This window comes from Oryza brachyantha, chromosome 1, assembly GCF_000231095.2.
Source record: "Oryza brachyantha chromosome 1, ObraRS2, whole genome shotgun sequence".
Taxonomy (NCBI): Eukaryota; Viridiplantae; Streptophyta; class Magnoliopsida; order Poales; family Poaceae; genus Oryza; species Oryza brachyantha.
This window is the reverse complement of record NC_023163.2, coordinates 31,905,160-31,920,460: the sequence shown is the minus strand read 5'-3', so window position 1 is coordinate 31,920,460 and position 15,301 is coordinate 31,905,160. Positions and strand designations below refer to the sequence as shown.

Below are 15,301 nucleotides of genomic sequence, written 5' to 3'. Positions count from 1 at the left end.
TTAGTAATAAAAAATAGTTTATGCATATATATATATATATATATTCTTAGTATTTTAAAGCAAATATAAAAAATAAACAAACGTGAGAAATGGAAACCAATACCATTTCCAAAATTACTGTAAGTTTTCGCTGATGCTTATAAGCTTAAGTTTTAAAATGTGATTTTGTATGGGAGCAATGTGCAAAAACGGGTACACCGGGTTGCCCCGCACCAGTAACAGGTGGGCCCATCCTCCCGACCCTGGAAAAGCTCGCCTCCTGCTCCGCGTCCCCGAGAGTCGCAACCCCCCAAACTTCCCCCGAGTCTTCTCGTCAAAACGGCCGCGAGCGACCCTCGTCTCGTCGTCATCCCGTCGTGGTGGTGGCCATCCCGTCGTCTCCTTCGACTTCACTCCAACTCCTCCTCCACCTCCACCACCACCGCCCTCTCCCACCCTTCTCGAACCCGTTGCCGCCTGCCTCCTGCCTCCCGCCCCCGCTCCCGCCCGAGACCGTCCTAGTCAAAGCCTCGGAGGAGGCGGAGGCTGATTGGTTCGACTCCTCTCGGAGGGTCGCTTGCTTCTGCGCGCGGCGACCAGCGGAGGCGGTGCTGCTGGTGGTGGTGCGAGTGACCGCCCGGGTCTCGTCGTGGTGCGGTGCGGTGCGGTGCGGCGGAGATGGGCCAGGACCTCGCGGAGATCCACCCGCGCGAGCTCCAGTTCACCTGTAAGCCCCGCCTGCCGGCCTCGTCCATCCCCCTCTTGCTAGATGGAAATTCCGATCCGTCTCGCGGAACGGGCGAATCGGTTTCAATCGAATCGATGCTACGCGTGTATGCGTGTTGTGCTTCAATTGCGACTTCCCTGCCCGCTTCGCTTCGATGTAATCGCGCGGTTATTTGTTTCGTCGCTCGGTGGGATTTGTAGACTCGGGTTGATTGGAGATCAGTTTTTGTTATGTTTTCAAAAGCTTTTCGTTTCGTTTGCCTCTCGTTTGTACAATTGTTCTGATCAACAGTGCTAGGGTCTCAGTGATTTTGAAATTAGTAGCGAAATCGTACTGTATGTGACTGTCACGAGTGAGAAGTTTAGTTTCACTCATTTATGCCGTCACTGAATTGGTTTAGATTTTGTTTGCTGGTTATTTAGAGGTCTAGGCAGATTTCTTTTCGTAGATTACAAGTGTTAAGTGAAAAGGCTATTAATGATTTGGTTTTTACTGTTAACTTTTTTGTAGGTTACTTCGATAACATTCTATAAACATGATTCGGAATTTGGAATTTTATGCAAAGTTTGTATTGGATTTTTTAAAGGCTGCTTTTTTAGTGGGCTGCTCCTTTTCTGTTTGTTTGGTTACTGACAGGTCGATTTGTGGTGCGAGTGGTTGTAAAGTCCTACGTCTGTGTGTGAGAGAGGGATCTGATTGCTTGTCTAATTGGCTTACCTGGATTAGATGCAGTTGTAGTAGCTACTGAGAATGGACTGATGCAGCTAAGCACATGCTAAAAAATAATAAAGGGCGGAGAGTGGTGGTGTTAGAGAGTTTTTACTTTTTAGTCACGCATCGCTCCTAAAAGATATTACTGTGCTGATAAAAAAAGAAGAAAGGCCACAGTACTGAAATGAATCTGAAACTATCCTATCGTTACCTCTACGGGTAGTTTTCATATGAATTGCGTGATGTCCTTGTCAAATTTGTGCATGATTAAATGGTCCTTGCAATTTTCACTAGATGAACAAGATGGCTTGTACTGGTTCCTACCATGCCTATGTTCCAAATTTCAACATTCGGCCAAACACGTTTAACTGCTGTATGATATCTTACACTTTGAATTTCTACATGAGTGTTCTTCATAAGGTGTGTGAATGCAATTTTTCGTTTTCTACATTGTCATAAGTCGTCGATTTTACGCTCAATATAGGACACCAAGCACATTCCGTGTCAAATTTTTGAATGATAATCTGACTTGTGATCTCATTTATTATTGGCAGTTGAGGTGAAGAAGCAAAGTTCATGTACAGTCCATCTTGTCAACAAATCCAATGAATATGTTGCATTCAAGGTTTGTCTGTGCTTTCAACTACAAATACAAATTCCACATTTATTATCTTAAGTATCTCCTAATGGTGCTAATGTTGGATATTGTGCTGTAACCATGAAGGTATCCATCAGTACTACTATTTTGAGTGTGGCTATAGCCTTAATTGTTAAACACCAAACGGGCACCTCCAAGAATACATACTGTTTTGTCTGCTACTACTACATACAACTTGTTTTCTTTTTCTAAATTTAAATTGCGCAATAAATGTATACTTAAGTGGTAGAAGAATAATTATATAGTAACATAATAAGAAGATTGGGATAAGTATAATTATATAGTTGTTTTGTTTCCTGAACATTGTGCGTTCTATAAGTACTTTTATGGTCAATCAAACAGTCATAATTACTGCCATTTGAGCATCTACAGGACTATATCTGATATCGTCATCTCAAATTTGTTAGGTTAAAACAACATCTCCTAAAAGATATTGTGTTCGACCAAATACTGGGGTTATCCTTCCAAGATCGACATGTGATTTCACAGGTATGTTCAGTGGCTCACTACTGCATTTACTGACTGGTGATAATTGATTAGTGCATGCAATGATTATTGCAGCATAGATATATTTACTTACCTTGTTGATCTATATCTGCACGCATGTTAAAGTACAATATGTTTGCTCATTTTGGAAAACTATATATTTATTTTCTGTGGAATTTACATAAAGATTTCTAACAGCAAAATATTTTCATCTATTGGTCAATAGCGAAATATTTTCATCTATAGGTCAATGTTCAGCAGTAATGAACTTATTCTCAGTTGTACTGTGCATTAAAGAAGTATGATGTGCTTCGTTTTAGGGGAGGGCAATTATTAGACAGATGTGTCTTGTCTTTTATTGATTCTGTTATAATTCTTGCTAATAAGTTAAAATTTTCTTCTCTCTCATCAATTCTTCTTTTATTCGCTTGAATGCAGTTACCATGCAAGCACAACGTACTGCTCCACCAGACATGCAATTAAAAGACAAATTTTTGGTGCAGACGACAGTTGTCCCTTATGGAACATCAGATGAGGATCTTGTTCCTTCTTTTGTAAGCACATAAGTATACAGCCTTTTTCTGGAAAGAGCAGTACACAGGGTGTTCTTTTAATTCCTCATCTTTTAAATGTTACTGGCCTTTTTTTTTACAGTTTTCCAAAGAAACTGGCAGATATATTGAGGAAAGTAAATTGAGGGTTGTCCTTGTTAGTGCATCTCATCCTTTTGAAGAGCAGCCGACTAATGGAATTCCAAACACTGAGGCAGCTGTTGAAGTTCCTTTGAAGGAGGTGTTGAACGTTAGAAATGAAGTACCAGTTACAGAGAGAGAGGTTCATCCCCCTCTGGAAACAGACCCAGTTATTATTCCTGCACCCCACTACTCTGTCAAGGAGGCTCCAATCCTGAGAGAAGTTCCTGTGCACATTTCCCCTGTCAGGGAGACTCCAATCCTGAGAGAAGTTCCTGCACCCGTTTCCCCTGTCAGGGAGACTCCAATCCCGAGAGAAGCCCCTGCACCTGTTTCCCCGGTCAAGGAGACTGCAATCCTGAGAGAAGTTCCTACGCCATTGAAGGAGACACCTGTTATATTGACAGAATCTCCGCCCCCTCCAAGAGATACGCCTTCTGTTACTGTGGAATCTATCCATCCTTTGGAACAAAACCTAGCAAGTTTGAAGGAATCTCCTCTAGAAGAAACTCTTCCAAAAGCAGCTGTCATATTAAGTGAGCAAGGGGCTGTCAATGTGCAGAGTCGTCAACTATCCCATGTAAGCTTTCATTCTCTACTATTTTCATATGCCCCTTCAGCAATTCTAAGGAAAAAAATTAGTTGAGTTACTGCATGCCTGCAGTGCAAGTCTTAGGATGAATTTTAGCTGGTCACAGTTCTTGGGCAGCATTTGACTATGTTTTGGCAAAATTCCACCTGATCCTAGTGAAAATGTCGACACCTAGTTTTCCAATAGTGTAAAGAATTTTCCTTTGGAATCAACTTGAACGGTGGTCTTATGTCTCCTAACTTGTTCTGACGATGAATTCAAATTCTGGCCACAATTTTCTAATCATCAATTGTGTCGGACATCCTATAATTGGCCATACACGATAAGTGTGTCCTTTATTGAAATAAGTATCGAGTATATATTGTGTGGTTCTTCTATCTTCCACTATAATGGAAGTAGCTTTAGACCTTTAGTGAATAGCACAAGCAACTAGATACAACGCACTAAAACTAAGCTGCACTTATAAATATCTTCAAATTGTTTTTGTTTTTTTGCACTACTTTTCCAAGCTGTTTCTTAAACAACATTCCCACTAGTTTTATTGAAGTTGCTCTGTATCTGTATGTACCAGGTAACGGAAGATGTTCAGAACCTGAAGTCAAAGCTTAACAATCTCGAACTAAAATTGGAAGAGGTAATATTTTGGACAGGAGCAAATCAATAGTTCTGAATCAGATCCTTCTGAAGCATGGAGCTTATACTATTTTATAAACTACAATTTCAATCTTATATTCCAGAGAGTACTTTCTGAAGTGAAACACTAACTTCTGTTGTGCAGGCTGGAAAGATGATAATAAAGCTGAGAGAAGAGAGCAGAACTACCACCCAGGAGCGGGATAAGTTACAGCAGGAAATGGTATGGCTTGAACTTCATCCTGAAAGAGCACCATGTTTCATGTGTGACATGTCAACTGATTCTGATATTATGCTTGGCTTGGCTTGGCTAGGTGTTTTTACGAAAGAAGGGGACCCCAAGGAGTCAAGTTGGTTTCCCCCTGCTGTTTGTGGTTTATGTGGCGCTTCTTGGTACTTCTCTCGGTTACCTCCTGCGCCTATGAGTTCGATTTCTTCCAAAAAATCCATAAGCTGGATGCTTCAGTCTGTCGCAAGAATTGAAGGGCAGCCACACATCAGTCTCGAAAGGGGAGCATTCCTTAGCATTGTGTTCACTAGCCATTATCAGTTGAGATGGTTTTGCATATAACAAGGGTGCCAGTTGCCTGCGTGTATAGAACAGCTTTTACATCTGTACAGAACCGTCCAATAGATGCCTGCTGCACCAGTAGACTAACCTGGGGAGCCTCGCTGGAGTGTTTTTTTATAGTGTGTTGGATTCGGTTCTTTCTTAGAATCGGTGCAGTTTTCTTTGTTGTTTTCCCCCTGGGCAGGTGTTAGTTTGCATACTATCAAGGTTGTATTTTGATTTAACATTTGAAAGGCAACAAGAAGGTACCAAAGCAGAACCCTCATTATAGCATCAAGTTGCTACAATGCAAACAGGTAAGATTATGCAACAACACACCTAGGGAGTAAGTAAATTACATGTTACAAGACAGGTGACTCTGTAAGCTGCAATCAGCAATGTGTTAACCGAGTGGGGCACTGTTTCTTCATCAGGATGTGTAGCATGGATAGTAAACACATTACATTATTTCATGAGATGGGCATGATCAGGGTGGTCTCAGAAAGGTGGAGGCGGGCCGCCGGGCCCTGGACGCCCCAGCAACATCCCACAGCAATCCTGGATCAAGCAGCAGCAGCAGAGTGTGTAAAGGCTGCACAAAAGGTTCAGAGATTCAGACGCTGATGAGTTGATGCATAGAATTTCTCTGGTGTGCTTTGATTACTTGTATCTGCACATAACCTGATTCTTCAAACTCTACACCTATCTTGGATTCCTAAGCAAGCTGAAACTGAAATTTTCTTTGCAATTGCAACAACCCAAGGTTACAAGGACATTTCCTATACAGCTTAGAGCTTTACCATGATCCCAGGAAGCCTCCAATCCCAGTGCCCCAGGAACCAGGGCCTGGGCCACCCAGAAAGCCAGGTCCAGCAGGAGGTAGTGGGCCCCCTCCTGGAGGGCCCCATCCTCCAGGGCCTCCTCCAGGAGGGCCCCAACCCGGTCCTCCAGGCCCATGTGGATCCATTTTGCCAAGAGAAAAGGCTAGCTACAGCTTCACAAAGAACTCAACCCAAACCACAGTTTTCTTTTTCAGGAGCAAGCCTAGCGAATTGCAGTCATACGGCTTTTTCAGCAAGAAATAGTTCCAACCTTCCAGAGCGAATTTATAGGCGTGCAGTGAGAACAGTAGTTGTGATGCGCCAGTGCATGTACCTGACATTCAATGGCTTCCATGGAAGTATGCAACTCCTCTCACCCTCTGGTCTCTGCTTCAACTACTGTTCTCTGCTTACCAACTTGCATTTCAGGAGGTATTCAGGAAGAAAATTCAGTTCTCAAATTACTCCAGTTAGTCATTTCCAACAGCTGCTTCTCATATTATGGTCAACCAACACTACACCTAGAGAAATTTTAAGAAGAGGAACTGAGCTTTTTTTGGTGCAAAATTTGGTACCCCTGACACTAGAGATACAAAATAGTACCAAATTTTGTACGGCAAATTCAAGCCTCCATCTGAAGCTGAAAGAACAACCTTGAGGCCAGCAACCTGGAATTAGCTACAACCTTGCCAAAGATTTAACAAACTAACAATGAGCTGCAATTAGAGCACTAAACACATGTCACAACATCTTGTTTGTTTATGGTTTCCCTAATTTTGCAACGCAATGCATGCATGCATGCATTTTGCCACGTCCATGCATGCATATATTTTCCGGTCCTCTCTCTGCAAAATTCTTGTGTCTCCTACATTCTCTCCTCGCCGTCGTCGTCGCCTCCTCCTCGACGTCGCCGGCCGGCCGCCGACATGGGTTGCGGTGGCTCCAAAGAAGCTGTGGCCACCGGCAACACCACCGTCGGCTCCAGCGGCAGGTGCAGCCGCCGTCTCTTCCGGCGCAAGTCCAGCGCCGTCGCCACCGCCGTCCCGTCTCACGCGCCGCCGTCCGACGAGGCCTCGGCCGTCGTTTTCAAGGAGAGTCTCCACGAAGAGGTGGTGGTCACCGATGCCAAGGACAAGCCGTCGAACGATAAGGCCATCAAAGAGGAGAAGGAGGTCGAGGAGAGCAACAATGCCGCCGCCGCAGATGTGGTCGTCGTCAAGGACACCAGCGTGGTGATCGTCGAGACGACGACGAAGACGTCGACGACGGCCAAGGCGACGCCGGCGCCGGCGCCCGTGAAGAAGATCGTTGAGGAGAAGAAAGAGGAGGAGGCCAAGAAGGATGAGACCATCGAGTGCAATCAAGAAGCGGCCATTGACACAGAGGAGAAGGCGACACCGACCAATGTGGATGCCATTGTTGAGAAGAAAGAGGAGATCGTACCAATGGAGGAGGAACCCGCCAAGGAAAAGGAAGCGATCACCGATGCCAAGAACGATGCCGCATCAACCGAGAATGTCGCCGCCGTCGATGAGACCAAGAACGACGATGAGGCTGTCATTGCCAAGGCATCGACGGAGGAGCCCGTCGAGGAGAGCAACGATCAGATCGCAGCCGTCGAGGAGAAAGACGACGAGGGTGACGACGAAGAAATGGCGAACGAAGAGAACGACGACGAGACGGCGTTAACCGAGGATGACGACGAGCAGGCCAACGATGACGACCAAAGCGTCACATTCGCGGTTGCCGCCGTCACTGAGGACGACGAAGGCAGTGTCACCTTCCCCGGTGCCCGTGCCCGGCCGGTCGCCGACGCCGGCGAGGTCCATGACGACGACAGTAGCGTCACCTTCCCGGCCGCTGCACCGGTGGCCGAGGAGACATCGTTAGTGGAAGAACCAGAGCAGCCTAAGCCTTCTGACAACGAGGTGAAAAACGAGGCAGAGCTACCGGAGGTTGCTGCCGTCGACGAGGTGGTGACCGGAGTTGATCAGGAAGAAGAAGAAGAAGAGGCCAAGGAGGAGACAGCCAACGTCGAGGAGATCATGCCCGAAAAGGAGGACATCAAGGTCGAGGAGGAGGAGGTGATCATCGTGTCCCAGGAGACAACAAAAGTTGACGAGATCAAGGTCGAACAGGAGGAGATCATCGTCTCCCAGGAGACACAGGAGGAGATATCCACTGCCATTTCGAGAGATGAGGATGGTAGGCTCAGTTTCCCATATCACTGAACATTCTATGCATAAATATTTTTCTTTGTTTATTTTGCAAGGTATTTTAGCTTTGTCCCACCTCAAATTTCTCTAAATTTGATAATATTTCAGAAAAAAATGTGCCTATACTTATAACATCGAATAAGTTTTATTCAAATCCACCAGAAAATATGTCTCGACAGTGAATTTATTTGTTGCTGTACCCCTCAGTTTTTTATTTGACGTCGTTAGTTTTTGAGCCTACGACCCTTCATCTTATTTAAAAGAATTACATAATTATTAATTACGTTATTATGATTTAATTTATTACTAAAGAGACTTTAAGCATAACTTATAATTTAGCATTTAAAAAAATTAAATAAGACAAACGGTCAAATATAGATCCAAAAGTAAACGATATCAAATTAAAAAAATAGAGAGTAGATGTTAATTATTTCATTTACCAAATGCGATACACGCTATTCTGTCCTCTACTGTAGCTATCAAATTCAGAGTGGGTGGGGGGCGGGGACTAGAAAATTTTGTCTCAACAACATAATTCCAAACATCTAGGCATGCTTGAATAATTGCATTCCATAGTTCTGCTGATCTGTTATTGTCTTTTAAAGAATAAAAGAGAGAAACTTTATTAGCTGCTAATTACAACTGCCCACATAAAGACACCTACACATGTGCAGGGGAGTCGAATGGGGAACAAAACATTAATTTGGAGGAGGCCACAACAACGGAGCAAGAAAAAGGAGAGGAGCAGGTAGTCATCACCACGGACAAAAAGAATGACGAACAAGAACAAGAAGCCAGCGCCGCTCCAACTGAGCCGCCGCTGAATTGAGAAAAAATGACGCATCGTACCGAACAAAATGTCCAGTTTTTCTCCCGTCATTTCATTAGCAAGGAACTGTACATGATGCATATCTGTTCTCGTTTGATTAATTACATACTTCAACTGAGATTATGACTGCTGGTTTGAAGTTAAATTAGCACGCGTTGCGTCATTTAAAAGTTCGTAGTTTATGGCTTTCTTGGCTTCTAATGCAGTACAGCTACAAGGGATCAGTAAGTTGATCTCGCTTTATTGTTGAATCTGTCGCCGTCAGGAAAAAAATGCAGTGCAGTCTAAGGTCAGAATGCAGCCCTTGTGTTAGTTCAGGTAAGATTGTTCTTTATTCAGATTAAGTACTGGCAGTTGGCTGCCATCTTTGCAAGTCTTTATCCACATTAGGAAGCCTAATTTCAGTCCAAATCATGGTACAGTGACAGCAAGTGGTTCTTAATTAATGGAAACTGATGACGTGCGTAGCATAACTCAAAGTGATGTGATTATCATGTGAAGCAGTGGAAACCCATAATTGGTACCGGAATATTCAACAGTGTCATGTAAATGGATCAAGTTTATGAACTGTTCCAATCACAAACATGTTAGAGAAGAATACAAAAAAGTCAGTGTCCTGTAAATACATCAAAATTTATGAACTGTTGTTATCAGAAGCAAGCTACAAAAGATAAAAACACATGTTCTAGAAAAGAATATAGCCTGGTCTTTTTCACAACTTGTCATTTCAGTATTCGAGTGCATCAGCTATACTCCCACAGGCGAATGAAATAACAGTGCCAACAACTGAATACATGGGTTGAACCGGTCAGGCCATGGCTAAACAGCATTGATCAGGTCCATCATTACTGAAGTCTGAAAGTAATTAAATTCAGACACTTGAAGATCAACACCAGTTAAAACACAGAATGTACTTCATACTCATCAAGCTACAAAAACTCCATCCTGATCTGGCCTGGCCTGGTGGGTAGTGGCCATGGTTGGTGCGGAATTGGTTGGTTGGTTTGTCCGATATCCAACCTAAAGGACATGCCATGGAAAAGAAGTTGCATCATGGAAGGGGCAGACAGTGATGCCTCAACAGCCAGCCAGCCCACATGATGCTCTGAAAGCGCCCAGGATCCATAGCCAAAGTGCCATACAACACGGAGACGACCTCCATCCAGAGACTCCAGAGTCTTTCAGAGTCTTTGAGATATAGAAACCCCACTGCCAGGAAGCCTTCAACTACCCTCTCTTCTTCTTCTTCTTCTTCACCGAGAAGCTCATCTTGCCAAGAACTCCAAGAACTCTCCTCTTTCTTGGTCGTTCTCTCTGACAGAGAGAGAGAGAGAGAGAGGGAGAGGGAGCATGGGGAAGCTGTGCTGCAGCCAGTCTGACGACGATCCGGAGTTCAACCTGCTGGGGCTGCTCGTCGCCATCGTCCTCGCCTTGCTGCTGCTGATGCTGTGCACGCCGCCACGGCGCAGGCGCTGCGTGGTGTACCCCTGCGGGCCCTGCTACTGAGGCGAAGCTATAGCTCCTTTCAGGCGATGGTCACCACCACCACCACCACCAGGTTTTAAGCCAGGCATAGGTTTCTTCTGACCGATTTGCATGCTCAGTTTCTGAAATAATTTATGCTGAATTCGAACTGTAAAAACTCGTTCTGCTTGCTGGCGAGTTTCTTAGAATTATATGTGCATACTGTTGATTCGCGGCCTGATCGAAATATATGGGAATGATTTGGAGAATTTGGGGCTTTCTGCGACTGTTGATTTCGTTCTTTTGTTAGGGCTAAAAAAACCCTGGGAACTTGAGACAGGTGTTTCGATCACCAAATCTGAAATATCTCTTTGTCACCAAATCTGATGTATCTCTTTGTTCTGTCAAAGAGAATGCAGCTGACAAGGAATCAAAAAAGTCATGGGGCACTGTCAAAAACGAGACATATTTGTTCTATTTGTCAGTTGTAGTATACTCTCCAAGTCAACTTCACCTTTAAACATCTTATTTGTCCCAAATGATCGTTGCATCAGAGTTTGTGCAGGGGAACAGTGAATGCGCTAGGACCAGATAAGAGGGACAATAGCATTACTATTTGATAAAATGATGGGTATACGTCTTTTTTGTTTTTGCATGGGTATGCATAGGACGGTTAAAAATAGGGGAAAATTATGCTACCTTGTTATATATTTTTATAAGTATATTAAATATTTTATTTTAAACTTTGGTAAGATATATTTATCAAATTTATTTATTTTAAAATAATATATGATATATAATTTTATCGCGGAGTTATATATTTTAGTTTCAATTTTATGCTTATAGAATTTCTACGTGTACTAGTAGTATAGCATAGCAAAATCAAATTCGTTGGATCTGAAGTAAGGAACGACTTACAATCTTATAACTTAAAATTACGATGAGTACACTTAGAACACTAAGGGGGTGTTTGGGACAGGGGGCTAAACTTTAGCCCCTTGTCCCATCGAATGTTTAGACACTTGTTATAAATAGTAAACGTATACTATTAATAAAACTTATCCATAATCTTGAACTAATTCGTGAGACGAATTTATTGAGCCTAATTAATCCATAATTACCCTATGTAATGCTATAGTAAATATGCTCTAATTATGGATTAATTAGGCTTAAAAAATTAATCTCGCAAATTTCCACTTATTTATGAAATTAGTTTTTTTACTAGTTTATTTTTAATACTTCAAATTAGTGTCCAAACATCCGATATACAACATGAGACTAAAAAGTTTAAACAACCCCTAAATGCCAGATAAGAAGCTGAAAGAAACGAACGTACGTCGTGATTAGTTAGGCAGCAGATTCATCGCGCATAGATGCACGTACGGTGGTTGCAGTCTGATGATCTTTGGCAGGGCATGCCGCATGCAGCCTGTGAGTTGCTGGTGACAGTAGGTGCCAGAAGTAGTAGGAGCCTGTAGCAGTTGGATATGCATCAGGAAGCTACTAGAAGATCTGCGAATCAATCACCCGGCCGGTCACCGTGCAGAAGCAGAACCCCACACGCCGCCGCCGCCGCAGCCGCAGAAGAAAACCGGTGGAGAAGCAAGCCGGCCGGCCGGCGGCGGTGAGGGTGGCCGTGGGTGAGCTCATCCAGTTTCACGCGGAGGCACGCACGGCGGCCGCACGACCGCCGCTCGTGGGAATCCGGACGGACGCGCGCGCGACGAGGCGGGGAGGGAGGTCAGTTGGTGGGCCCCATGCATGCGGCCGATCGGTTGGACGACCAGGCCCAGCGTTACTATGGGCCGGCCCGGAGAGGGGACATGGCCTGGTCGATTTGCTGCATGTGGATGGCCCACTAATTAATACTTCCCGAAACGTGAAACGTGTAACGTCATTGATTTTTTTATACACGACTCTTTTGTCTTATTTAAAAAAATTACATAATTATTAATTATTTTTATATCATCTTATTTATTGTTAAATATACTTCTATGCATAAAACAAAGAGTCAAACGTGTATAAAAAAGTCAAAGGCATCAAACATTTAGGGACGAAGTAAATACTCTGTTTATTTTTTTTATTTTATATCATTGACTTTTTCAAAAATATACATGTCTACTAATTTTTTTTATTATTATTATGACTGTTTTCATTAGAGGTAATTTAAACATGTTTGCAACATATTTTTATAACACGAACGGTCAAATGTATATTCAATAATTTTAAATAGAAAAGTGTCTTATGTTATGCTTTGAGCACAATATCATTTACCCATCCCGGACTCGTTTGTTTCGTGGTCTAAATGGATGGCACTAATATTTGATCATTTTCATAGTGTCTACTGTCACTTGAATTATGTTTATTTGGGTTCAATCAACACACAACTTTAACTTTTCCAAAATATACCGTATTACCGTATCAAAACGTGTCAAAATTTTACATTGCAAAAGTTGGTAATATCGTGTGTATATCCGCACGCACACAAATGACACCAGAATTGCTATTCGGGTGATATACTTGCAAAAAAAAAGTTTAAAAAAACTAATGGTAAATTTTCAAATACCTCTAAATTGAAATGGTCGATGGTCATCAACTGCTGCATGGCGATGCTGAAATGGACCTGATCAGGAACAGCTCTCTCTCCTCTGTAGCATCATGATCTGATAAGTCTGACGTGATCACTCACCTTGCACCGCGTCTCCAACGACCGAATCGATCTCACCACACCGGATATCATATCTAGGAATTGGTGCATATAAGCATCTACTGGTTCGTTATTAACATTGCGATAGTAACCGTGCATGCTTTTGTTTCCATGCGTCTTAAGAGCAAGTTCAACGTTATAGCCAACTATTGGCTCCCATTCATCTATAGTCAATCTAATAGTTAATTTATACAATATTATATAATTACACACATTTTGTCTCGAAGCACGTGCGTAGCTGGCTACAAATTAGTAGTACACTTCTCTTTTCTCTTATTTCTTATCTCTTTAAAATATACTTACAGCTGGCTTATAGTCCTGCTATTGTAGCTGCTCTAATTGCATCATACTGAGAGTGATGATGATGCTAACCTGCCATCCTGCGTCGGGGATTCGACTCGCCTAGCTCCTCTCTGTTTCCTGCACGTCTGAATTAGCGATAAAGGATATGATGGAGGTCGTATTTTTCAACCTTTTAGCGAAAAAATAAACGATATATTCATAAAAGATAGATATTTTATGAATAAATTTTTTATATATACGTGTTCTTATCTATCTACGAGCAAAGACTTAAAAAATAAACTAAGATATAAAAACCTTGAAATTAATTTTAAATTTAAGATTAAAAATTAAATTTAAATTTATATGTGTAAGCAAAAGCGAAGAAACAAGGTTGGATGAGTTTTCTCTTGACCTTTTCGTGCCACTCTTCTTTTTATCTTGGGCTGCTCCGTTCAATACGAGCCCCCCATCACGCTAGATTCGCTGCCATTTCACGCGAAGTCGATCGATCGATCGATGTATGCGTGCGATGCTGACTCGACTCCATCGTCACAAGGTAGCATGTCAATATAAACACCATGTTACAAATTACAAGCTACTTTAGACTTATACTAAGTCAAACACCTTTAAATTAAATTAAATTTGTAGAAAAATTGTACTCACGACATATACAACACTAAATTAGTTTCATTGAATCCATATATTTATTTTATGTTGAAAATATTGTTACATTTTTAACTTAAATTAATTTTAAAGACGTTCGACTTGGGATAAATCTAAAAACGAGTAGCTTTTTTTAAGAAAGCCAGGCAGCAACAATCTATCTACAGTACGTCACCTCTGACCTCTCAGTCCAGGCATAGCACACTGCACATCATAATATCATCATATATATGTCGATGGATATGATATATCGTTATTGCCACATGAAGAAGTTACGTCCAATTCATGCATAACCAACTCAACAAACTGATTGATACTCGCTGCAGATATTGCTAATCGCTAAAGCTCTAGATGCGATGTCCCCGGCAGGGACGACACCATCAGTTTGGTGCAACATTACAAACACCCATGCTTAATTTAGTGCCACAATTAGAAAACTAAACTTGTGCCAATTATGTGTATGCCGTACATTTTTCAGCAGTACTGTTCGCTATCAGCTCACCGAAACTACAAATTTAAGAGAGGCACCTGATTAATTATATTCAGTTCTCCCTAGGATAAGCTACTAAAGGTATAAAAAATGACAAAGAATAACTATAGCAACAAATCAGCATGGCCGACATTTTATGCTGAATCGAATATTATGGGTCTTAGCTTTTCCTTTTTTGTAAGTTAAATTTTGAAATTTTAGACTTAGATTTAGAGTTGATTTTTAAGGTTTTTTATCATAATTTATTTTTCAGCCTTTGCTTCTAAATCACAAAAACATGTATATAAAAGTTCTATTCATAAATTATTTTTTGTTTGTAAATATGTCATTTACTTTTTTCATATAAAAGCCAAACAATACGAGTGTAAATAGCTGAATGTGATTTACGATAATTATTTGAGGGTATAATCGGATGAACAAATATTGAAAAATTTAAAAAATAGAATTTAAATAGTATCATGAGAAATTGTATGCTAAATATATTTTTATAAAATCATGCTGTGTACATGCTTAATAGACATGCCATTGAAGTAAATGTCAAGGGCAGCGAAGATGGAAAACGGATGATTAGCCAAAATAGGACTACTGTATAATTAATTAAGTCTAGTAATTACTAAAATTTTAACAAAGTTTATTATTTGAATTTAATTTTAAGATAACTTCTACCTAAAAAGTTTCGTACAAAATATAATATTTAGCAGTTTTTTTTTAAAAAAACTTGTTAATAAAAATCGAGTAAGTAGCCAAGTTGATTCTCGCCTCAAAAGAGGCCCTAAGTGTGAAGACACACTCTGACCCTCT

General features: G+C 41.6%; 2 protein-coding genes across 3 annotated transcripts; both read left to right on the top strand.

Annotated features, from left to right (window-relative positions):
• The first annotated feature begins 357 nt into the window (after nucleotides 1–357).
• On the top strand, nucleotides 358–5,317 carry LOC102723001 (vesicle-associated protein 2-2-like). The gene is made up of 8 exons (XM_006645236.3): nucleotides 358–706; nucleotides 1,972–2,042; nucleotides 2,483–2,564; nucleotides 3,000–3,115; nucleotides 3,216–3,833; nucleotides 4,417–4,479; nucleotides 4,624–4,701; nucleotides 4,793–5,317. Exons 1-8 carry the CDS (start codon nucleotides 658–660, stop codon nucleotides 4,901–4,903), a joined length of 1,188 nt encoding a protein of 395 aa, XP_006645299.1. The 5' UTR covers nucleotides 358–657; the 3' UTR covers nucleotides 4,904–5,317.
• Nucleotides 5,318–6,628: 1,311 nt separating this feature from the next.
• LOC102700301 (probable serine/threonine-protein kinase kinX) lies at nucleotides 6,629–9,587 on the top strand. 2 transcript variants are annotated; one of them, XR_005811383.1, is made up of 3 exons: nucleotides 6,629–8,054; nucleotides 8,740–9,212; nucleotides 9,317–9,587. XR_005811383.1 is itself a non-coding variant. In XM_040522207.1 (2 exons), the coding sequence occupies exons 1-2, from the start codon at nucleotides 6,644–6,646 to the stop codon at nucleotides 8,892–8,894; spliced, it is 1,566 nt and encodes a 521-aa protein (XP_040378141.1). In that variant the 5' UTR covers nucleotides 6,629–6,643; the 3' UTR covers nucleotides 8,895–9,587. The 2 variants fall into 2 exon arrangements, 1 of the variants encoding a protein (XP_040378141.1); XM_040522207.1 differs by having other exon boundaries at nucleotides 8,740–9,587.
• The last annotated feature ends 5,714 nt before the right edge of the window (nucleotides 9,588–15,301 follow it).

Coding starts and splice junctions, on each gene's coding strand:
- LOC102723001 (XM_006645236.3), top strand. CDS start 658: ATGGGCCAGGACCTCGCGGAGATCCACCCGCGCGAGCTCCAGTTCACC. Junction 2,043..2,482: donor ATGAATATGTTGCATTCAAG/GTTTGTCTGTGC, acceptor CAAATTTGTTAG/GTTAAAACAACATCTCCTAA. Junction 4,480..4,623: donor TCGAACTAAAATTGGAAGAG/GTAATATTTTGG, acceptor TCTGTTGTGCAG/GCTGGAAAGATGATAATAAA.
- LOC102700301 (XM_040522207.1), top strand. CDS start 6,644: ATGCATGCATTTTGCCACGTCCATGCATGCATATATTTTCCGGTCCTC. Junction 8,055..8,739: donor CATTTCGAGAGATGAGGATG/GTAGGCTCAGTT, acceptor ACACATGTGCAG/GGGAGTCGAATGGGGAACAA.